Source organism: Halichoerus grypus, chromosome 12 (assembly GCF_964656455.1).
Source record: "Halichoerus grypus chromosome 12, mHalGry1.hap1.1, whole genome shotgun sequence".
NCBI lineage: Eukaryota > Metazoa > Chordata > Mammalia > Carnivora > Phocidae > Halichoerus > Halichoerus grypus.
Window position 1 is genome coordinate 87,743,318 of NC_135723.1, and position 25,669 is coordinate 87,768,986.

Sequence of the window (25,669 nt, forward strand, 5' to 3'; positions counted from 1 at the left end):
ATAAACACATAATTGTGTTCCTTGGACTATGAAAGCGAGGGAAGGGAGGGAGATGAACGTGGGCTGGAAATAAGCAGCCTGAAGCTGAGTTTTGAAAAGACAGGTAGAATTTCGGTAGGATGTATCATAGAGTTCCGGTCATATATGGGTGTTAGAACCTACTCCTGTACCTAAGGTGAAAACCGGATGTCATCGTGATTACCTATGAAAATCACTTAACAGGTTGGCGATGAGCTGCCGTCTCTCAGCGTGGTAAATACAGTGCAGCTACCTTTTCCTTCGGGTTTTCCCCTCTCTAGTTATGTTTCAAAAGAAGTATTTGCCCTGTGAACAATAGGCATTATATTGCATTAAAATACATATTTTAAAGTACCAGATTACATAGTCCCACTCGGAGGGGCTAGATGCTGACGCCATAAAAAGTAGCCAGGAGGTGAGTCGGACGGAGGGACTTGGATCCAAGTCTCTCGCCCTGGCCTGCCTCCCGTGGGACAACATTCCCATCAAGTAGGATGGTAGGCCAGATGCCTTGCTGTATTATGTTGCCCCCTTTCTCTCAGCCTGTGAATCACTGATTTCATGTGTGTGTGTGTGTGTGTGTGTGTGTATATATATAAAATATGGGTATTCTGAAACTCCCCCGAAATGAGGTGGGTTCTGAAAGAGTGGAAAAACCTCACTGAATGGTGCAGGGTAGGAGTAATTTTGGATTCTTAGGAAACAAGAACCAAATGAGCCTCCTGCAGAGGCGTGGGAAGGAAATGGGGCCAGACCCTGGGAGAGGGAATTTTAGCTTCATGTGATGAAAGTAGAAGCTATTGAAGGTGTTTAAGAAATGGAATAGCACTACAAAAGAGATGTTTGGTGTAGATGAATCTGGTGGTGAAATGACAGGCGGGAATGGGAAAGACCAGTCTAGACACAGAATAATCTAGAAGAAGAGGGTTTAGACCAGAACTCTAGACCAGTCATAGAGATGGGACTTGTTTGGAGATGATTCTGTTGCCTTTTCACCTTACTTGATCTCATTAAAGTAATTTAAAGGGAATAATGCACATCCAGAGGAACAGATTAAATATCAAGAAATCAGCAAATTGGCTAGCTATAGCTTTTTTTTTTAATATAAATTTTTTATTGTTATGTTAATCACCATACATTACATCATTAGTTTTTGATGTACTGTTCCATGATTCATTGTTTGTGCATAACACCCAGTGCTCCATGCAGAACATGCCCTCTTTAATACCCATCACCAGGCTAACCCATCCTCCCACCCCCTAGAACCCTCTAGAACCCTCAGTTTGTTTTTCAGAGTCCATCATCTCTCATGGTTCGTTTCCGCCTCCGATTTCCCCCCCTTCATTCTTCCCCTCCTGCTAGCTTCTTCTTTTTTTTTTTTCCTTAACATATATTGCATTATTTGTTTCAGAGGTATACATCTGTGATTGAACAGTCTTGCACACTTCACAGCACTCACCATAGCACATACCCTCCCCAGTGTCTTATCACCCAGCCACCCCATCCCTCCCACCCCACCCCCCACTCCAGCAACCCTCAGTTTGTTTCCTGAAATTAAGAATTCCTCATATCAGGGCGCCTGGGTGGCTCAGTTGGTTAAGCGACTGCCTTCGGCTCAGGTCATGATCCTGGAGTCCCTGGATCGAGTCCCGCATCGGGCTCCCTGCTCGGCAGGGAGTCTGCTTCTCCCTCTGACCCTCCCCCCTCTCATGTGCTCTCTCTCATTCTCTCTCTCTTAAATTAAAAAAAAAAAAAAAAAAGAATTCCTCATATCAGTGAGGTCATATGATACATGTCTTTCTCTGTTTGACTTATTTCACTCAGCATAACACCCTCCAGTTCCATCCACGTCGTTGCAAATGGCAAGCTCTCATTCCTTTTGATGGCTGCATGATATTCCATTGTATATATATACCACATTTTCTTTATCCATTCATCTGTCGATGGACATCTTGGCTCTTTCCACAGTTTGGCTGTTGTGGACATTGCTGCTATAAACATCGGGGTGCACGTACCCCTTCGGATCCCTACATTTGTATCTTTGGGGTAAATACCCAGTAGTGCAATTGCTGGGTCGTATGGTTAACTATAGCTTTTTGCAATGTACTTTGTCTCCCTCCATCCATCCATCTATTCATCCCTGTATTCTTTCCTCCCTCTCTGAATTTATACTTAGAGTCAGACACCTTACTTCCACAGGTAACAGTCCCAGTGTAGCACTGTAAGATGTTGGTGGCATTAAATTAGGTAATGGATATGAAAGTGATTCATTCTGATGACAAATTTGAAACATTATGATTATTATTATTTTGTTTTCATCCCTTTGGGATTCTCTTAAAATCATATTTAGATTACATAGGTAGATGTATAGACAGCTTGTACATTTGAAAATAAATATATCCTTCAATGATCCAGTTTCCAATTATTATGATTCCTTCTGCATTTTTATGACAGCCCCTTCTAGAGAATTGACCAAAGAGGAGGGGACTCTTCCTGCTTCCTCCCAAGACCTAAAATAATCACTTTGATTGTCTTTTTGATGCCGTAAATGAAAAAGTCACAACTCCAAGAAGAAAAGTTGTGCTGATTTGTTTTAATAACGTCCCTTTTATTTTCCTCATAAGACGGTATTAAGTAATAGTCATCCTATTAAGTAATATTCCTGCACTGAATGTTCAAGCCTCTGATGATACAGTTTTCTGTCTTTTGTTTCAAAAGTTCAGGCAGTCTTAGAACAACAGTCAAAAGAAGTTTGTTCATGGAAACATTTCACTGACATCCCCTGGTCATTGCTTTCCAGGTTTAGGGGACCCAAGTAACAGTGTTGACATCTGATTAAACTTTCCCAGTATAGACACCTAACAGGCAGGTGTCTTCTGTTCTCTGGTAACAGCACTACAAAGTGTCAAGCACGGGTAACTTCTCAAGTCAAGATACACAAATTTTAAGAGCATCATATGCTTTTGTTCCTTTCCAGTATTGAAACTTACATAAATTACCTTGGGAAATAGAATGGCTCGGCCTTGTGGTCAAAGTTGATCAAGCCCATCTTTCTTCAGATGAAAACAAGAACTGTCATATGCCAGGGGCCAAGAGCCACGACCTGCATGACAGACACCCACTAGATACCGTACCATAGTGAGTGCAGAGGGTGAAGACTTGGCATGTGGGGCCGGCGTGACTTGAGAGCATGAAGGTGACTCTCTCTTCACTCGTTATCACTTTCTTAACAATGCTATTTACCCCTGTGCTCATTTCCAAGGGGAGCAATGAGATGAGAGGCATGGACTGTATTTGGCAATGATTTTCTTCTTTTTGGCTGTGAGCTACACATTATTTACTAGCATCCCCTCATGCTGATGTCCTCTTGTTGGTTGAGTGTGTTATATTCGCTCTTCATGAATAATCAACAGGCCTACTTCCCTCCCCCTACACCAGTGTATGCCCAGACAATAAGAGGCACAGTTTGTCTTAGCAGCAATACTCTTTGTAATTTCTCCATACTTCCTAAAGGTAGAGACTTTGAATTGTGAGTTGATTAGAGCTTGCACAAGGGAAGTTAGCTCAAATTGTCATGGATAGAGAAGATGAAAGTATAAAACGACCATGAACACTGGCCAACAGCAAATGAATATATATTTTCCTCATATAGGTTCAGCTAAACGCCACCCTCAGGTAGCTGGTTTATAGCATGGCCATTTTCAAAGCCGCCTTAACTTACCACTGGGGGCAGGAGGCTTACATTGAGTGTGTAAGACAGGCACCGAGGGGAAGGCACTGATAAAGCTGACCAGTATCCTACCCTCAAAGAATTTAAGTCCTGTTGGGGAATAAGGTATGTAAACAAATTACCAAGTCCCCCTCCACCTCCCTGTCTCTCTCAATGCTGATTGCAACTTTTTAATTTTGTTTCATGACCACTAATAGGGCGTGGATTGTGGTTTGGATTCAACGTTGCTTTAGCCTGAGTTCTCTTAAGAGCAAGTACTATGTTTTGTCTATTTTTTATTCTTACAGGGTGGTACCTGACATAGAGTTAGCACACTTAATGTTTGTTGTGTGAGTGAATACATAGATACCCAGATATACTCACTGATTTCTGGTCCAACCTGATGAATAGCACAGATAGATTCCCTACAATCCTGACTGACAGAAATTAGAAAAAATTACTGTCCCGTCCTGTCACCTCTACAGAAGTGACTAAAAGCAGGATAATGAATTCTGTGTTGAGAAATGATCCATGTAGTCCAAGAGTAGGCAAAATATCTACCACCCTCAACTTCTAATACGTTTTACTTTGCTAATGGTCTCTTTTTATGCAGCATGCAATTGCGGATTTTTTCTGAATCCATGACTCAAGGAACGAAATCTACCTTCAATTATTTATGGTTTAAATTAATGCAAATAAGACTTTCTGGGTTGCTGTGCTGATACTCATTAATAAATATTTCACTGGGTATTAGGAAGATTCAGATGGACTAAATGAGGCTCTTTTTCAGTATAAACAAAAGCCCTTGTGTTTTTCGCAACTGTGCAGGCCCAATTTTTACGTCTGGCTTTCATTAAGACAAACGAATGTTAGATGGGCGCATCTACAGAACGATGGGGCCTTTGGGAACTGGAGTCAGCAGGGCTCTGCTGTGAAATAATCCTCTAGTTAAACCAAATGTAATCTCATTAGCAGGGTAATTGTGCTGTTAGAAGAAATGGCCAACCAGGTTAAAGAGAAACCCACATAGTCTAATTACTCTTTCACTTTTGTCATTGAAGAATAGAACGTTGAACTAAGAGGCAAAAGATGCAGAGTTTGTACTTGGCCTAACATTGTGATTGAGTCTTATAAAATTCCACATCTCTCCCAGCTGCTCGGGCCTGTGTTTGGCATTGGTGTCAGGTCATAACACACTCTGTGATCCTTCCTGTAGAGGCAGACACACCAGCAAGGAGGGGCTGTCACCTCACTCTTTTTTATGCATGCATTTTGCCCACTCATTTTTCCAACACAGTCGTATGCATTTGACTTTCCCAGTGTTTTTTAAACTACCAAAATATCTAAAACTTCGTTATGAAAAATATGCCTTTCCATCTTTGGAAATGAGCACATTGGGAAATTTTCTATAATCATTGAATCTGTGACCATATAGTTTGCTTTCTTCTGAATTTCTATGCATATGGGCTCTGCCAGTTTGGGATATGGTACAGAGGAAAGAATGGTGAACTAATTAGGAGCCAGATCTAACTTCAAGACACAGTCTTAAAACTTGATAGCAGTGTGACCTTCAGCAAATTACTTATCTTGTCTGAGCTGCAATTTCTTCATTTATAAAATGGAAATAACTATCACTGTCACACAGCCCCCAAAGCTGTGAGGTTCAAGTATGTGAAAGTCCTTTGTAAGTGCTAACATGTGCTGTAGATAAGAGAGATCATCTCTTTCCTCTTGACTTACAGGACTTTTCATCCCTAACTTGTAGGGCATGGCTTATACATGGTCAGTAAATGTTAGTTGAATTAATTAATTAATTAAATGTTTGGGAGGTTTACCATCGTCTTTCAGATTGTTGCTGGGAACTTGCATGAATGATTATTGCCAAAAATTTGTCAAAAACAAAGATTAGAAGGTATCCTGCTGCATACTTTTTTTTTTTAAAGATTTTATTTATTTATTTGAGAGAGAGAATGAGAGAGAGAGAGAGAGCATGAGAGAGGGAGGGTCAGAGGGAGAAGCAGACTCCCTGCCGAGCAGGGAGCCCGATGCAGGACTCGATCCCGGGACTCCAGGATCATGACCTGAGCCGAAGGCAGTCGCTTAACCAACTGAGCCACCCAGGCGCCCCTGCTGCATACTTTTTAAAAGGAGAGAGAGTACATGAAAACCTCCTGTGCCAGAGAAGCTTGTTACATATATAGCTCATCAAACAAAATATGCATGTGGGAAAAATGACCAAAAGGTATTAATAAGTAAGTGACAACCTGAATATATAGTTGTTATATGCAAAACTAACTCTTGTGCCTCTTGGCTATCATGCCTATGGCCATAACTTTACATTGTTGACTTCATAAAAATGGGCAATTTTATGTATACTACCATATTGAAAATAAACTGTCCAGAAAAAAAACTGGCTGTCAGTCTGATGAGCTAGAAATTTTTTCACAAGTTTTATATGAGACCAGATAGTTTTCTGGAATAATTTTTTCCATTAAGATATACTTCCTTTGTGTGCTGCGATAAAGCATATATTCCTTACCTTTTTTTTTTTTCCATTGCTTTGAAAATAGGAAACATTTCTCAGATGAAACCAGGATTACATTGATTTTTCTTTTTTTTTATGTTTGAAGTTCTTTCTGTAGGCTTTTTCTGTGTCTTGCATATTCAGCTGTAATTAGTAGCAACAGTCAGCCCAAGAGTGTAAATTCACTGAGCAGAGTGACCTGATTGCAGACACTGACTGGTGGGCAGTTGTTTTGTCTTCTGTGTGTTTTAGGTATTTGTCATCAATAGAATCCAGAGGAATATCAGTTATATTGTAATCGGAATTCTTCAATAGGCTCTAGTTTTTCTTTGGAAATGTTGTGTATTCCATCATTTTAATGCCTATATGACTGATAGATATTCACCTACAAGTAATCAGCTAGCAGGAGGCTATTTTTTTTTTCTGTATTATTCCACGTACAAATGTAATTATCTATACTTTTCTGCTGCTCAGCTTTGTTAGCAGAATTTTTAACACTGATTTAGCCTTCCCAAGGATATAAAAACTTGAATGAAACAGAATGGTAGGAACTATAAAGTCTTTAATTCCTACCACTAAGTGGACCTATTGATGAAATTAACTGTAAAGAAGGACATGAGTCTGAGGCTCCTGGAGGGAAAGTAGGACCGTAACAGAATGGCAGCTAAGATGGCTTAAAAGTGATCAGTGTTAAGTTGCTGTTACTCCACCTCATTGTGTGATGTTGAAAGCCTCTCAAGAGTGTGATAGGACAATAGATGGCCAAGAGGAGACTCCAGAAAGCAGAAACTCTCTTCCAAATAGGAAAGAGCTCTGTGGGAGGTAAATTTGAGGAGAACTTCGAGCCATTATGGAAAATAACTTTGTGAGCATTGTTGCAAGATCATTATAGATACAGGTCTGGGAAAGTGTGTATGCAGAGAAGGGAACCAATGAGAAGACCATCGTGGCTTCTTTGAAATAAGTATGGAACAAAGGGGATAAAAGTAGAAAAGTTTAGGGAACAAGAGATGTCTATAACTCATAGATATCCAAATCATTGACTAGGGGATCATTCACTGTTTTCCAGGTACTTAGAGCACTTTGCATTCAGGGTGGCAGTTAATCTAGTGATAATAAACAACAAGAGTGGGATAAGAAATCATCATAAGCTAAGTTCAGGAAGAAGCTTAGCTGCCAAATAGGCTCATTAGAGATAATTCAAACTGAGTTTTCCAAAACATTCATTTATTAAATGTAATGAAATCATCCTTTTCAGGAATAGTGAAGGAGAGAACCAAGTAGCCAGCCTGTTTCTCCCAGCAAACAGATAGTGTAATTTTATCCCAGCAGGCTCACAATTCATGTTTTTGACACATGAAATGCGTTTCAGTCTCTGACTTCCTTCAGTGATGCCCAAGGAGTATTCATAAATTGGGCCAGGTTCACTAAATTTCGTGTTTTACCAGAAATGTAAACAGGTTTTGATTTGCTAGTAGGTTGCCTTAAAATGCCTAAAAAAATAGTAATTTAACATAATGCATACATCATTTATCTTCACAATCTTCTCTTTTTTCTTTCACTCTGTTCTTTTTTTTTTTTTTTTTTTTTTTACTTTTTTGGCCAGCCATATTTATTCCCCAGAACATAGCCTTATAATAATCTATGCATTGTAATCCTTTTAAAAAGCATTGGCTTTTAGGGGCACCTGCGTGGCTCAGTCGGTTAAGCATCCAACTCTTGATTTCAACTCAAGTCATGATCTCACAGTTGTGAGATCGAGCCCCATGTCAGGCTCCGCCTCAGTGTGGAGTCAGCTTGAGATTCTCTCTGCCCCTCCCCACACTCGTACTCTTTCTCTCTCTAAAAATAAAATCTTAAAAAAAAAAAACAAACCACTGGCCTTTCAAGATAAAACCTAAGTAAGTTGTGTTAGAAACATAATACTACCATTTCTTTAAAACATTAACTGTGTCTACTATACTTGACATAGGGTTAAGTGCTTCAAGTATGATTCAAAAATGTACAAAGCACAGTTGCTGCTCTGAAGGAGCTTAATTCTAACAGGAGAGAGAAAATAAATAGGGAGAAAGGAACTAACACTATGTAATGAAGTAAACTATTTCAAATTAATAAAGTAGTTGAGAGAGATTGGGGTGGGGGAGGGCCTGGCTGGTTCAGTCAGTAGAGCATGCAACTCTTGATCTCGGGATTGTGAGTTCAAGCCCCACACTGGGCATAGAGATTGCTTCAAAAAAAAAAAGAGAGATCAGGGAAAACTTTGAGTGAGTTGCTTTGAATTGGCCCTTGAAGGAAGGTTGTAGCAAAAATGACAGCTCCTCAAGCCTCCACTCTAGCTTATATACCACAGTTTAGAAAATGGATTGTACTAAAAGTAGACCACATAGACATCATGGGAAAAGCCATGGGATTTTTTTTTTTTTTTTTAATGCAAAGAATACACAGAAAGCAAAGCTTGCTGGTGAGTAGAAGTACAGATACATTGGACTTATTTCTTGATACCTGCTGGGCACTAAACACTGACTACAAAGACAAGACACATTCCCTCTCCTCAGGATGTTTAGAAACTAGCCGGGACTACAGACACCTCAGCAGGAATATTCTGTAGACGTACGGTACTGTGGGGGCAAAGTGGAAGGGCATTCGAAAAAGACTCAAGGGGCAAGGCCTCCTGGAAGTAGTATTTAAGCTAGTGGCTGTAGGCCAAGGGACTGTTGGGGGGAAAGGGTACAGAGGGAAGCGTTCTAGCAGATGGAGCAGCATGGGCCAAGACCTGGAAGCAAGAGGGAGTAGGGCGCACTGAGGAAGCTGCAGTTAGATACTCTGTGCCTTAGACTACTGTAACAGCTATACGTTAGATCAGTTGGACGAAGAAGGGACTATACGTTAGATCAGTTGGACGAAGAAGGGACTAAGAAGGGACGAAGAAGGGCTAAAGATGGAGACACCAGTTGGGAAATTGTTTTAGGAAGGCCTGGAAAAGAAATTGCCTTATATTAAGTTCTGTCCATCCATCTATATCATCTACATCATCTACATCATCTAATTTAATAAAAGCCTGAATTATGGTGCTGGATGTTAACAAATGGAGGCACAGAAATGTCTGTCCAGGCCTCCAGCACAAAACTACTTGAGGGGGCACCATTCCTATCCTAGCTGTGTCAGTGATGGTCCCTGGGGCATGATTCTTTCACTGTGGATGCTGTAGAACCTAGAACACTACCAGACATAAGGTAGGCACTCTGCAAATACTTGCCTAAATAAATGAAGAAATGGACACATGAATAAATGCATGACCATAAGAGATCATATGAAGAGAATGCCTCTAAGCCTGGAAGCTGCTTTCCTGAGTAGCAAGGCTGAAAATAAGAGAGGAAGAAATGAGAGATGATTAAGTTTGCACTGGGGTAACCAGAATAAGGATAGTACCAAAAAAAGAGAACATAGAGGGAGAGAAATGAAATAATAGTGGGAGGGCAGCTGTGAAGAGTTCCATTTTAGAGATAGTTTGAATTGTCAAAAGGACATCCAGTTGAAATATCTAACAGATTAAAAATACAGATCAGGATCTTGAGGGAGGAAGTCAGGGCTGGACATAAGACTAAACTGTATTTCAAGAGAAATAATTTGGTCTTTTGTATGTATATCCAAATATTTGTATTTAGCAACATTAAGGTTCTCTCAGTCCATGCAAGCTTCCACTATATCAGCACATTCTAGGGCTTTTCACGTGGACTTCTGTTGATTGTCTTCCCCTTACCAGCTCCCTTCAAGAGTCCTAACCCTCAGGGTGAACATTTGGGAGGCAGCGGTTTTAGAAGAGTATATTGTATAGAGTGACGGTTAAGTCCAGCATGGCCTCTGGAGCCAAACCATCCAAGTTCAAATTTTGGCCCCATCACTTAGTAGCTCTATGACCTTGGGAAAGTCCTTACTCTTTCTGTGCCTTCATTTCTTCTTCCAAATAGCAATTATAAAAGTACTCTTTGTAGCATTGTAAGGAAGAAGTGAAGCAAAGCATAGTGGTTGCTTCAAACAGTTCAGGCATGTTATGAGCACAATGTAACTGTCAGCTAATAATATTTTTTTCACTTGCTCAGTTTCATTGTATGTAAAATGCAGACAGCAATAGTGCAGACCTCATAGAGTTATTGTGAGAATTGCATAAAAGAATCCATATAAAGCTCTTCAATCAGGACATGGTAAGAGCTGAATGGATGTAAGCAATTATTAATGGAGCTCCTACTGACAGCAATAGGTAGAAGATTTGCCAGATTCCCCTGTGTCTTGCATTAGAATATCTAAGGCCAAACTGATACAGAACCCCTAAAATATAACATGTTGAATACATTACATGTAAGTTTCCAGGTGATATGATAGACATTTTGTAGTAAGTTGCTATTTTTCTTGAAAATTTTTCAGACAGGCTTATCTTTTGTAAAATATATATATACACACAAAGGAGAAGTTTCTTGGCTATAAATAAGTAGAAGGGATTAAAAACAGCATTCCAGGCCGATTGGCAAAGCAGAATTATCATTTTGCCTCAGAGTTTTAGATCAGTAACCCTTATTAATTTCTTTATATGCATTTTTTTCATTAAAAAAGAAGATTGCTTGATATTAAGGGTTAGAGTTTGAATTACTTCAATTTCCAAATTATATGCTTAAAAAATTTAAACAGCTGTCATTTTAAAGAGGCTTACTTCATTTTACCTAAAGTGCTTTTCAGTCTGGAGGGAACACTTAAATGCAGTCACAAATCACTTACAGTGTACTCACGGTAAGATTTTTTAAAGTTAAATTTGTTTACAAGCCTGCAGAGTTCAAATTTTGTAGATAATTTTCTTTTCTCCCTTTACTTAATGATTTTTACCTCTTTTTTTTCCTGTAGTGCTAGTCATGAATTTTACTCATTACAAATAAGAGCACCTAAATCCCTTTTTATTTCATTAGTTCAGCAAATTGTCTCCTAGGGATATGGGCTGAGGACATGATTGGGCTCTGCAATGATGAGCTTATTTTGCACTTTTACCCAGAAAATCTTTATATACAAAAGGCACAGATAGTGGTTAGACTCAGCATGAACAATTACGGACTGTTGGGGGAGCCTCTTCCTGATGTGCCGATGACTTACTCCCATGAATTAAGAGGCAAATGCGCTCCAAAGTGCATTAACCTTTATGGATTTTTCTTCGGTTTTCATGTTCCACTGATGTATGGTCTGAAATATGCCTGTTGCTACTGTTTCTGAATGAGTCCCTTGTAAATCATTTCCAAATGATCTTTTTTTGAGTCAGATAATCCAAGTAAGTTGAATATATCTCCGATCAATTCCTGTGAGGCTTCTTTCTTTTGTTCTTTCGTTCTTTCATTCTTTCGTTCTTTCTTTTTTTGCCCCAAGTTGTTTTAGTTTGTTCTGTGCTTTAAATGTCACATCTGAGAATAAGTGAGTGCGTACGAAATATGTCTTAAAGGAGTCATGCTTGCTGGGCAGCTTCTTTGTGTGCACTGAGCTGTTTCTGGCCTTTTGCGTGGTCTCAACTGGGGTTTGATTCCGAAGGCCCACTTACCTTAGTACTCCATCTAACCGGTTACAGTTCTTTGTGCAAGGATAAGCTCATGCCTGGGAATGGGTTTTACTATGGGTTATACGTTGCTGTTTTTCATACAAATCAAGCATGGCAGAGATTTTGAGCATACTGTGCTCTCATAAAAGTCTACTATTCCTCTTAGAATCAAGTGCAGCACAGGGTCATCAGTATGCAAGACTGTTACCAGTGCTGCTTGGCATCATTTCCCATGGCCCCAGATTTCTGCAGAAGAGTTCTGCATTTGGCCCTCAGTGTTTCATTCTCTGTGTGTCCACAGATTCTTTCTACTTCCTGGATTTGGGGGGAACTGTGGTTTTATTTTCTCTTTGTAATGCCCGTGTCGCTCATGCGATGGGGGGGTTGTTACTGCTTTCGTTTGCATTCGTGCCATAAAACCAAAACACAGAATCAAAGGTGCAGATTTCAGAAAACTCAAATTCAGAATTCTGGCTTTTAAAGCACAAGTAACTCATTCCATGTCTCTGTCATGAACCGTGCATCATTACTGATTGCTAACTAAGTTTTTAACGTATGCATTTATAAATATCTGTGTCATGTGGCATTATGAAATGAGGCAGTAGAGTGTCACACAGTGAGTATGGTGCCATGGGGACTTACCTTTGAGTGTGCTTGACTAGTTAAGCAGAGCTTCTGCAGGCCTGCAAATATCATGCAACTTTTCACATAGAAACCGTGGACTAAAATGAAGGGAAGAGGATGGTTCCAGTTTTTTTTAAATGGCTTTAAAGCTATTTTGTAGTGGAAGAGATTCAGACCTTCTTGGTGGAGGTAAGCATGGTACATCTCTGCAGAGAGTCTAGCTTTGAAGGTACATTAGTAGAACCGGTAATGCTGAGAGATGCTGAAGAACGTATGTGGTCAGAGGGGTAAGTTCCTCTACACATTTCTACTAGTTCCAGTGCATGGGATCAGGAGAAAAATCCTCAAGCCTTTCAGACGAATGTTTTATGTGCATTATGCAGCCCAAAATACCAAAACATATATGTGATAACATAGAGCAAAGTTAGGAAGCATCAAAGTGAAAGAATTAGTGTATTGTATATCATATGTTGTATGATACAGATTATATACAAATGTATACATTAAAAATGGAATTAGCGATAAACTGACATACTGTTCGGGAGAGACATGACTGAATTTCCTGTGCTCCAAAAGCCAGAGGAATGTGAATTTTCTGAAATCTGCACCTCTGATTTTGTGTTTTGGTTTTATGGAAAGATGATGTTTCCCCATGACTGGGTTCAAGTTACGCATTTTTGGCAAGAATATCAGAGAAGTGATGCTGTACTGTTTTCTGTCTTATCAGGAGGTACATATCGGCTTGTCCCATTGCTGATAATGTTTGCCATAGAATTTTTAAAACTCACTAGGGTGTGAATGTTAGGAATACATATTTACTGTGAGTAATTACTTTTATTCAAATGAATAAATATCATTGCTCCCATTGCAACTTCCAAAATACAATATAGGCCCTCCATGTTCAAGGGTATTTCCAGCTGGCAGCAGCCGTAATTCTGGGCTGAAATAAAATGGAAGAAATGGAGCTTTACAATGAAACAGAATTTGCGGTGAGGAGGCTGGGTTATCCACGGAGCTTAAGAAGCTTGAGTGAAATTTTAATTAGTTTACGATTTCCCTGGACAGAAATCAAATCAAGATAAAAATTTTGAAAATACTAGGTCACATATAGGTAGTGTACTTCCATATGCATTCCAAAGGCCACACACTTGCTGTAAGAAAGAGCAAGTTTAAAATATAGGTACTGACTATGGACATATTTTTGGAGGCACCCTCGTTGGTGGTATTCTGAAAAGAAAACCTTTGGTTAAATATTTACGAATAGCAATATTAGAATTTAGGAAATGAGATCCATGCTTTAGACATTCAAGTGCCACGAGAATCTGTTGCCTACTTTCATTTGTTTTTTGGTTTATCCTACTTTACAGCTTTGGGTTTAGGAGGCTGATTTGAATAAGGTTCCTCAAAATCCTGTGATTAGATGCTCTGCATGTGGCATTATGTAGCTCCTTTTCTTTGAGTCTCCTTCTCCTCCTTTCCATACACACAGATGTACCTGGGCTTTGTGTTTGCCTTCTCATCGTTCACAGGATGGGAATCCCTAGTGGGAAAGCACTTCACCAGATTAGATAATACCCTTTTGACAGGGTTCCATCTGTGTTCCAGCTTAACTTTGAAGTGAAGTGTTTTCTTTCCTAATGAGATTCTTTTCACTGTTAAAAATTCAGGGCTTTCTTACTTCCATAGAACTGATTAGGAGCATTGTTGGAAAAACTGAGCTTTTTGATGATTTGCCTCCACACCATTGACTGTCTCTCTCCTGTCTCCCATTCAACAGATCAATTTTCAAGTACTTACTAGGTAAAAGGAGCCATGCAGTACATTGTGAGAATCTGGCGGAAATAAAATGTAGAGTCGCCCATGAAAAATAATGAGGAGCGACTCCTGGTAACTTGGGGGAATAATTCAACAGAAGCAAAACGAAGATGTTCACTGTAGGATTATCTATAATAAAACCAGAGGGCAGCATTAATATTCCCTAGTAGATGTTTGGTTGAATAATGTGTTCATTAGTGGGATGAAATGAATTTATAATACTCTGCAGAAGAACAGAATATAAAGTTGTGTGAATAACCATATTGTAAATGACAAATAAAGGACTAGAAAAAAAAAGAAAATGTGGATAATTTAGAGCCTTCTGCCACTGTTTAGGAGCAGTTTAACTAGTAAAACTGTGTTTCTAACAAATGATAAAGATTTTGAAAATGTAGGAAGTACTCCTCAGAAAACTCTTTTTCTAAGTCCCATTGAAAAGAAAAAGGAGGGATTCTGATGATTGAGTCTCACAATATTAGAAAATTATAAAATGAAAATGTCTTTGGTGTGGTTACTCATAAGCAAATTAAAAACAGTGGTTTTCTTTTAGAGGCAGACCAAAGAGAACAAGATACACCTTCGGGGGTGGGGGAGGGCAGGGATTTCTCTGAGGGTTAGATGAGTCAGAAGGGGTCAAAGCGGCAGGATGTGGGATTTGGAGATTTTTAAATTATGGTTAACTCTCCACCTTTATTTCTTCATTTTTCCCCACCTTCTTCCGCTCACTCCCTTCTTAAAGATTTATTATATCTTGTTTGGTGGCCACGCCTTTACTCCCTTTCCATGTTGATAAAGTCAATTAAGAAGCCTCATTGAGGTTTCTCTTGGCTTTTCAATGTCTGCTTTCTTTCCTACATTCTTTGGCTTACTTTATCATTGTGATAATCCTATACACATAAGCCCTCCCTTCCCTCCACCCCACCACACACCCGCATGCGAACACACACGTACACACACACACACACACACACACACAGCCAGACCCAAAGGTTAATGGAACATTAAGCTGCTGATATGCAAGATTAACCATGATGTATTTATTTATTAAGTAAAGGAGACTCTTTATTAGGTCAAACAGCTAAACTTAAAGAACATTTATACACGAAACTTGAAGTGTGGTCTAATTAGAAAGCAATTTATGAAATACATTCTTTGGTATGTGTAGATAATTTTTTTATATTTTCTAATTTAATGTTATTTGAGTAGCTAATACATTCACAGTCTTTAAAAATCCAGTGATTATAAGAGCTCTTTTCTCTTTGCTAGCTGGGATGCTGTCTGATTCATAAATTGTTGAATAAAGCCAATTTGATCTTTAAAGAAATCAAAGATGATTATTAAAAGTTATAATTGAAAAGTCTAATTCCCACTTCTCCTCCAGATCCCACCCCACCCCTGCTTCCTGCAGGAACTCCCTTTGATTAGTTTCTTTGTGAGTCTTCCCAGGGTTTCTTTATAAGAAAATAAACAAATGACGATACATAATTTTTACAGAAAGGTCAGTGTGATGAGTACCACTAAATACACATTGATCTGCAGCTTGCATTTCTCACTGAACGATTTATCTTGGAGATCTGTTCACATTAGTGCATCGAAAGCTTCCACGTTTGGGGATTGAGGTTAGGCGCAGTATTCCAGTGTGTAGATACACCACGCTTGCTTTGACTGATCCCTAAATGATGGAATTTTTTAGTTGTTCTGTCTTTTGCTGTAAAAACACTGCTACACGGGTCTGTGTAATCATATTTAGATACAGCTGTCAGAAGAATTTCCTACAAGTGGGATTTCTGGGACAAAAGGAAATGCATTCATAATTTTGAATGATGATGCCAACTTGCTCTTCATAAGGGTCGTACCGTTTTCATTCCCATCAAAAATGCATTAGAATGCCTCTTCCCGCACTTATGCCAAAAGAGTATGTTTTCAAATTTTTGGAGTCTGGTCAATGCATGGATATAAAAAAATGGCATCTCAGTATAGTTTACTTTTCATTTTTTTCATTATGAGCAAAGTTAAGAATTTTTTCTCATGTTTAATGGCCATTGTATTCCTTTTACTATGAATTGTCTTTTTTCGTCCCTTCATCATTTTTTTCTACTAAATTGTTTTTTTTTTCCTAACTCATCTGTGATAGAAGTTGCAAATATATCTTCCCAGTTAATCATTCAGTTTTTGTCTTTATTTTGTTTGATTTGATTTCATTTCATTTCCCTTCTACATTTTTTTTTGAAGAAAATTTAAAATACAACACAGTCCTTGCTTTGCATAGCATTCTGGAAATGTAAAAATCACCGTGCAAAGCAATCTTAATCACTGGGGAAAATCACAATTGTTTCTCAACTTTAGCAAGTTTTTGCCAAAACATGAAAAACTCCCTTCCTGTCAGTTACAAATATGTCCAAAAATGAAAAACTAAGAAAACTAATACATACTTAGCACTCTGTGACATTAGAAACATTAATAAATGAAGTGTTTTATTTGTTAAAATCTTCATCAGAGTAGTTTGAACAGTGCTTGCCACCTTCTTTTTATCGTATACTTTACGATACACAGCGAGCATCTTTTCTAGGTGTGGGTGAAATGTCATACTTGCTTTAAGTCTGGATCTGCCAGTATTTTATTCTTTGCTTTTCAGTTTCATGAAATACCTTCATGAGTTCCTTTAGTGTGCAGTTTGGGCCGCCTCACTTCCTCTGGGATGCCTTCATCCCTTTCACCACAAAGACTTTCCTTGGTGAGGTGGATAAGTTCACCTTCCCTCTGGTTGCATTTGCCTCTTAAAGGGGTACCGTGTCGACATTCCCAGCAGTTTCTTCTTTAACTCCACTTACATTCCATTCCAATTTCACTCCCAATGTTATCACTGTTAGTTTGTTTTATCTGTACTTCTATCTTTTTCGGCCAGTTCCCTCTTTTAATTATCCATTTTTGTAAAATGCCAGGTGGGCTTATCACTGGGAGTCAAGGACACAACACAACTACACGCTTTGCTGCCTGAACATGAACTGAATAACAGATGTGCAGTTATCAATCACTGTCAGACTTTGAAAGAAGTACCATGATTGATCCATTGATCATGCTGAACATCAATTATTTACATAGAGATTTCTGGACTGAAGAGGTAGCAGCAAAGTTTTCATTTTATACCATTACTCACAGTTAATAGACGTAGTATCTGGAATTTAAACCTTGTTTCTGGGGGACTGGTGTTTTTAACTAAGTGGTAGTAACTGAAATCTGTGCATATCAAAACCATGCAAAGCAGGAAGTACCAGCATAAAAAAGTACAAAGAAGAACGTAACAAACATCTGCATCCTCATCTGTGTTTAGACAGGTACTAACATTCTGCTCTCTGTGCTTTCGGTATTCTCGGTAAAGGAAACAGATCGTTACAAATAAGGTTGAAGTTCTCCTTTGTCCCCACCTCCCTTCCTGTTCTCTTTCTTTACCTCCCAACTTGTCATCATGAATTAAAAGAGTATCATTTATTCTGTCTCTCCCCTCTGCCTTTTTTTTTTAATTTGGGTGTAGTTGACACACAGTGTTACATTAGTTTCAGGTGTAAAACTTAGCCATTTGACAAGATTATACATTAAACTATGCTCCCCACAAGTGTAGCTACCATCCATCCATTATATCCTTATTATGATATCACTGACTGTATTCCTTATGCTCCTTTTATTCCCGTGACTTACTGATTCCATAACTGAGGCCTGTATTTCCCTCTCCCCTTCACTTGTTTTGCACCCCCCCAGTTACCCTCCCCCCCCCAGCAACTGTCAGTTTGTTCTCTGTATTTGATTCTGCTTTCTGTTTACTTACTCATCTTTTTTAGATTCCATTTATGAGTGGATTATACGGTATTTGTCTTTCTCAGTTAGAGTTAGGGTTAGACTTGAAACTTAGCATAATACATTCCAGTTCTGTGCATGTTGTCTCACATGCCATGACCTCATCCTCCTTTAATGGCTGTGTAATATTCCATCATATATATAGGGGCGTCTGGGTGACTCAGTCAGTTAAGCATCTGCCTTCATCTCAGGTCATGATCTTCCTGGGATTGAACCCCACATTGGGCTCCCTGCTCCATGGCGATCCTGCTTCTGCCTCTCCCCCAGCCCCTCCCCCCAGTTATGCTCCCCCCCACTCTCTCTCAGATAAATAAATAAAATCTTTTAAAAAAAATATTCCATTGCGTATATATATATACCACATTTTCTTTAACCATTTGTCTATTGGTGGACACTTAGGTTGCTTCCATGTCTTGACTGTTATAAATAATACTGCATAAACATAGGGGTGCATATATCTTTTTGAGTTAGTGTTTTCATTTTCCCTGGGTAAATACCCAGGAGGGGGATTATCGATCATATGGCATCACTATTTTGAATTTTGTGAGGAAACTCCACACTGTTTTCCAGAGTGGCTGTACAATTTACATTCCCACTAAGTGCACAAGCGTTCCTTTTTCTTCATGTCCTTGACAACACTTGTTGTTTCTTTTCTTCTTGATTTTAGCCATTCTGATAGATGTGAGGTGATATCTCCTTGTGGTTTCATGTAAAAGAATGAACCTGGACTACTTTCTACATACACAAAATACACAAAAATAAACTCAAAATGAATTAAAGACCTAAATGTGAACCCTGAAACCATAAAAATCCTAAAAGAGAACACGGGCAGTAATTTCTCTGACGTTGGCCTTAGCAATATTTTTCTAGATATGTCTCCTGAGACAAGGGAAACAAAAGCAAAAATAAACTGTTGGGATTATATCAAAATAAAAAGCATCTGCACAGCAAAGGAAGCCCTTAAGAAAACAAAAAAACAACCTACTGAATGGGAGAAGATGTTTGCAAGTGACATATCCAATAAAGGGTTAGTATCCAAAATATATAAAGAACTTATACAACTCAACACCAAAAAAACAAATAATCCTATTAAATGGACAGAGGACCTGAATAAACATTTCTACAAAGACATACAGATGACCAGGGCGCCTGGGTGGCTCAGTCGTTAAGCATCTGCCTTCGGCTCAGGTCATGATCCCGGGGTCCTGGGATCGAGCTCCGCATCGGGCTCCCTGCTTAGTGGGAAGCCTGCTTCTCCCTCTCTCACTCCCCCTGCTTGTGTTCCCTCTCTCGCTGTCTCTTCCTGTCAAATAAATAAGTAAAATCTTTAAAAAAAAAAAAAAAGACATACAGATGACCAACACACATATGAAAAGTTGCTCAACATCACTAATCATCAGGGAAATGCAAATCTCCCTTTTTTTTAAACATTTCTGTCTACACTTATAAAGATCTCAGTGAGAAATATGCAGTATTTGGGGGTGTGCTTTTAAATTTGTGTTGTAATTTGTTTTCTGTTCATCATGCCTGCCTTCGCTTCTTGTATTCTTATTTCCTTATTGAATTAATACAAATATCTTTTGATGTCTCCCTTTTTTCCCCTGAGTTTAGAAGTCATGTTTTCTATTTTGTCCTATTTTTATTCAATTAGTGAAATAATTTAGAAAAATGGAAACATCTAATACAGAAACAAATAATAAAGTGATGACCTGTTCTCGTTAAGAATTCTGGGAATCTCCCCTCACCTCTCATGGAAAGAGAGGCCAAAGCTAGAAATACCCATATGTGTTTTGTGATATTTCCAGAAGTATTTTTTCTGATATATTTGACAACCATTTTCTTCTGTTGTCCTCCAGATTTATTCAAGAGATCGAGCATGCCCTGGGACTTGGCCCAGCCAAACAGTGCCCTCTTCGAGACTTTCTCACCGTGTACATCAAAAACATCTTCCTCAATCAGGTCTTGGCAGAGATCAACAAGGAGATTGAAGGAGTCACCAAAACATCTGACCCCTTGAAGATCCTAGCTAATGCGGACACCATGAAGGTGATGGGGGTGCAGCGGCCTCTCCTACAGGTAATAATATACTTTGAACTTAACTATTTTTGTCAGCAGTTTTCATTGACTTGGCAAGAGGCACAAATTACAAAAAGAAGAATTACCATCTGTTTCCATATTCATCAGAGACAAAACAAGAGGAGATAAATTAAACCGGCACTGGGGAAATTTAGAACTAATGTAGAGATAATGGAAATTCCTTCAGATCTTTAAGAAAAAAGTGGTTGGCTTTGCATATGGAAGATGGTGAGTCTCATTAACATGCAGGCAACTCATTATTTGCCTGGAACTTCTCCCTGAAGGGAATTCTTTTTCCACTTGTGAATGTACCAGGAGTATGAAGGACTTCAGGGAAGGAAATTATTGTGCCAAACCTCAACTACCAACAAGAAAACCCTTTTTTTAGGGCAGACTTACTGTAAAGAGTTCGGTTAACTCACAGTGAATTTGAACCCACCAGTAAACTGGCCTTTAAAAGTCAGATCATTTAATTCAGGATCTTGTTAATATTGAAAACTGTACTTTGGTTATATAAAGAAATGGTTTCCAGGCAACAGAAATGAAGTAATTTGTTAGCAGATATTTGGATTTATAGGCTTGAGGTATTTATTTTATATCCATTTTAGCCAGTGACTTGGAGGTAAATCTTAAACTAAAAGTATATTAGTATGAGTTTAAATTATATATGTACATTAACTATTATTACACTGTTAGTGTATCTTTATAGTGTTTCTTCCTTTGAGAGAATGATGGGCACAATAGCATATTTTTACAAAAGTTGCACAATTCGAGGATATCTCAAAGTGTGGAAGGCTTGAGCTCTTCAAAGGAAAGTTGTGTAAATGGAAAGGAGTTATAGTTACTTTAGTTGCTTGCCCTTACCTGCCTTTATATGTGTGTTCCTTGGTTTTTCCTTCTTTGTACCTTAGAGTTAATACAAGTGCTAGACCTTTCATAGGCAAATGCTCTAGTTATGAGCGTTCTTTCTCATGAGCAAACTCTTCTGTGGTATTGAGAAACCAGAATAGAGGCATTCGCCTCTCCCAGAACCTGAATAATAGCATGACACGTAGGAAAGTTTCATTTGGATCATCTGGCTCTGTGTGAGATATGTTCCTTGTGAGGGATCTGTACTGAGTATGGGGTACGGGGAAGGGAGAATGGCGAAGGCATGTGCTCACTTGTCCCTCCACTGGATTACTCTTCCGCTGGCTCTTTGCATGACTGGGACCTTCTTCTCTCAGAGGCCCAGTTCAGATGTCACCTCCACAGGGCGGCTTTTCCTGACTATCCTACCTAAGTAGGTCCCCTTCCCTAATTATTCTGTATTCTTCCCTCCCTCCGACACCCCAACCCAGTCCAACACTGAAGCTGAACTCCCTGGACTGTATCGCCAACACTCCCTTGCCAGGGGACTTAAGATCTGGTTCTGCCAATAGGAAGCACTAGCGGCAGATTGGAAGAGGTAAGAGAAGAAAGAGATTAGGGCTGTTTCTTATCTCCTCCCTCTCCACTTTGGATCATTGTTCTGGCTGTGGGTGTACCCCTCCCTCCGTAACCAGAGGTCCTGCCAGATGACACCCACTCCACAGCTCCAGCCCTCACTGGGCTCTGGTGGTGTCATTTCTTCCCCTTGATCAGAGCTTTCTGCTCTTACTAGTCTCTGGGTACCTCACCATCCCTCACTGCTTCTTTCAGTTCTGCCCATACCTCTGTAATTCCATCTCTGCATTAATGTTTCCTCATGTGAATCATGCATGGAATTCTCTTTTTTTCTCCAGATCCTGAATAAATCTCCCCAGTTAGTCTCTGTTTGAACACTTTGATTCTTCTTTCGTCGTAACACAGACACCATATTTATTAGTTCATCGATTTTCTAACTCGTTTATTACCTGTCTTTTCCCAATAGAATGTAAGTTCCAGAAGCATAGTACAGGACCAGGAAGCAGGAAGGTGTTCAATAAATAATTTATTGAACGAATGCATCCATGCATGGATAGATGGATGGATGGATAGACACAGTGGATAAGCTTCGAGAGTCAGAAATAACTGCAGAGTCGGCGTGGGAAGACCAGAAAGAGAGAGTGACAAAACCTTGTTTGTATCTAGCTTTGGTCTGACCATATCATTAACTTCCTCTCATTCAGGAAACCTTTCAGTATTTCTGTCCCCGAGGTGTCACGCTCCCTGCTGTGCAGAGCAACTTTAATATGCTTAATGTACTGAATTCCAAAGAAAACAAAGGCAACAATGGACTGTGGAGCGTATCTGCATAGTAAAGATGCTGACTTATTGTACATGGTAATTTTCAGCTTGAATAGCAAAAACACATTACAACTCATAACTAGTGGACTATAATCAGAGCCAAGTCAGGGCCACATTTTGCCAGCTATAAGACACCTCAGGGCAGCCTACTGCCACCTTATTAAATCACTCCCAACCTCGTCACCAGCCAGTGTTACTATGCCTCTTGTTTTCTAAATCGATTACTCCATTCTAAGGGATAGATGAGAACTCCCAACTTCACCTCTCCTCTCTTTGACCAAGTCAAGACAGAATTCTGTGTAAGTGAGTAAATCTTTAAACTAAGGTCATTCAATTTATTAATCTCCAAATTTGTTGTCACAACCAAAACACCTGCTTTCTTATTTATTTTGTTGCCCTCTCTTTCTTCATAAAAATTTTATTTTCTGAGAATGTAAATTAGCTAGACCGTATCAATAAATTTAATATTCTCAGAGTGATGAGATTGAAAAAGTAATGAGATGGTTATTTTCCTCTCGCATCTCGAGACATTCTCTTGCTTTATAATCATTGAGAGTTGTTTTCAAACATAGTCCTCTCTGAAATGGCATCGGGGCGGTATAGACAGTCTGTTACAAAGGGGCATTTCCATGGGTGGTAACGTGCTTTCGAATCCAGAATTTCACTGTCTAGGTACAGAATTCACAGAAGGGAAGGAAGTAAATAGGAAGGAGGAGATGACAAACACCATTTTATAGGTGAAACAACTGTGCAGGTATTGGCCCCAAACGGTACGCATCGTACCAATAGTAATAATGGTGGCAATTGTAACGATTGTGTTCCTACCAGTAGATAGTAGTAATGATAGCAGCTAACACTTTCATGAGCCAAGACACGATTCTGATTCTTTGGTATGTGTTGACTTGTGTTTTACGTGTATTGGCAACAGCTTTGTGAGGGTGGCGTTCTTATTATGGGGAGGAAACTGAGAAATAGTGAAATTAAATAACTTGCCCACAGTCACATAGCTAGCAAGTACTGGAACTATAATTCACACCCAGGCAACCTAACCCTGGAGTCCAGTGTCTGAATGAGTTCTACTCAAAATGTAGCCTGAGGAGTGTGCTTGTCTGCAGGCTATTTGTTACCAGTCCGCCGTGAGATGCACAGAATTTGAGAGTAAGCATTTAGATGCCCTCCCTCCTGTTAAAGGAATTCGACATTGCCTGTTGAAACTAACAAAAAAAGGAGGGGACTTGTGCTTTGTGTATCTTTGTGGTTTTAAATTTTTTTTATTAATCAGTTTTTGATGTATTTTATTAAAGTATCAATGTACAACAGATGGGGTGGTGGGACTGGCCTGGGCTCTCACCGTAGTTCGGGACACACTGCCCTAGATTTCTTACTCCTCTGTGTTGCCTCCGAGAGAAAGAAGTGAAAGCACAGAAGCAATCATCTCACCTTGGTGCCCAAGGTACCTTCCAGTAGATGAAATAGCTTGAATATTTTTTGCAGAGGGTTGTCGCCTAAATATTCAGCTCCTAGAAGAGTGTCTGCTATAGAGGGAGGTACTCAATATTTAATAAATGGATGAATGGTTGAGTGATTGAAAGTGAATGAATTGATGGCTTCCTTAATACAAGAACATGTATGTGCATGTTTTCCCCCGAGATTTGTGGTTGTGGGTTTAAGATTGTTGGCAAACTTAAACTAAAATGTTACAGTTCTTATTCCTCTGATGCTGTCTATCCACATGAAGGCAGGATTGAATATCCCTCACGGTCTTATTGTCTGAGTCCTCTGTTGCCATCCCCCCTCCTTTTTTTTTTTCCAAAATGGCTTCCACCTGTTGCAAGGCAAAGCACACTGATTCAAATTAAGGAAATCTCTTAGGAGAGAAATGAGCATTCTGGCATTGTGGACATGGAGCTATGGAAATGGTCAGTTGAAGTGGATATCCTTTCAACTACTTTATACATCTATAGGAGTCTACAAAGTTTTCGTTCCTTAGACATGAGGAAACACCCACTCAGTTTTGGGGGAGGTCATTTAATTTATTTCTTCTGTAGTATCTGCATCCAGAAAAAGGGTTAGAAGGCTAGTGCTCAGGGGTCTTGTCTTTAACCTGTCAAACTGTTGAATGGGCCTCCAGCCGTCTGAACAAAGGTACAAAGAAAGTTTTCTCCCCCAACCCCAATGGAATATGCTACACCCTTGCTACGTGGAGAGTGGTCTGTGGAAAAGAACCTCAGACCTCTGAGTCAGGATCTGTATTTGTATAGTATCGGCGTATGATTTCCAGGCACATTTAGAGTTTGGGAAGCACTGGTTTGTACCAGTGCGACACAGAGCGTGGCCCGTGGATTGTTGGCGTCAGCATCAGCTGGTGAGAAATGCAAGTTCCTGAAAGAATCTTTGTTCTAATTAGCCCCCCGCCCCCCACCGCTGCCGGGTCCGGTAATTTTGATAGAGACTGAAGTTTTAGAAGTGTTGCAATGTATCACACCACCATGCCCAGCTGGAAGTTAGGAAATGGGAGCTAACACCGTGGGCTCTTAGCATTGCAGTGAATAAGAGACGTCACTTAAAAAAAAAAAAAAAAAACAACTATCCAGCTTTGTTTCATACAGGCCCAGAAATTGTAAAAACAATATTTGCAGTGGCAGCAGAAGCTGCTTCCTAGTCTAGCACATTGCTGAATTTTACAGAGTTCTTTCCAAACACAGGATGAGCCTACATTTTCTGGCTCGTGCAGGGATGAGAGGAAGAGGCAGCTTTCCTAATGCTTAGGCTCAAATTCCCACATCATTGGAGGAAAAAAGCATAAGCTGTGCAAGTAAAAACATAGGCATTCTTGAAACATTTAAAGCGTTTTTTTCATTTTCCTCACTGCCCCAGTATTTGTCAGAATACTTCTGAGATGTGACATGGCTAGAGTTGCCAGCTTTCGCCACACCCATCTCTTCCTCAGCCAGCTGCACTGGCCACTCTTACCTGTGAGCGTAGGGCAGTGGTTCCCAGCAGCAGGACCCGTTAGAATCACCCAGGAGCTTTCTGAAAACACCACCTGCCCAGATCCCGTCCCAGAGATTCAATTCAGTTGATCCGGAGCGGGGCCTGGGCATCAGTGTTCTGCAAGATGCTCAGATGACCCCAGCATGCAGCCAGAATTAGTGCCACTGGTCCAGATCTTTCTACTCCGTAGAATCAATTATTGCCCTGAGAGGAAGTGTATACGAAATTATAGTTGAGACAT

At 39.6% G+C, this 25,669-nt stretch overlaps 1 protein-coding gene across 1 annotated transcript in view; it reads left to right on the forward strand.

The window, feature by feature from the left end:
• EXOC4 (exocyst complex component 4) overlaps window positions 1–25,669 on the forward strand; it is a 729,394-nt gene that overhangs the window by 493,232 nt on the left and 210,493 nt on the right. Inside the window, exon 11 of the mRNA XM_036091687.2 lies at window positions 19,968–20,187. Coding sequence (XP_035947580.2) covers window positions 19,968–20,187 — 220 coding nt within the window. The remainder of the gene's footprint in view (window positions 1–19,967; window positions 20,188–25,669) is intronic.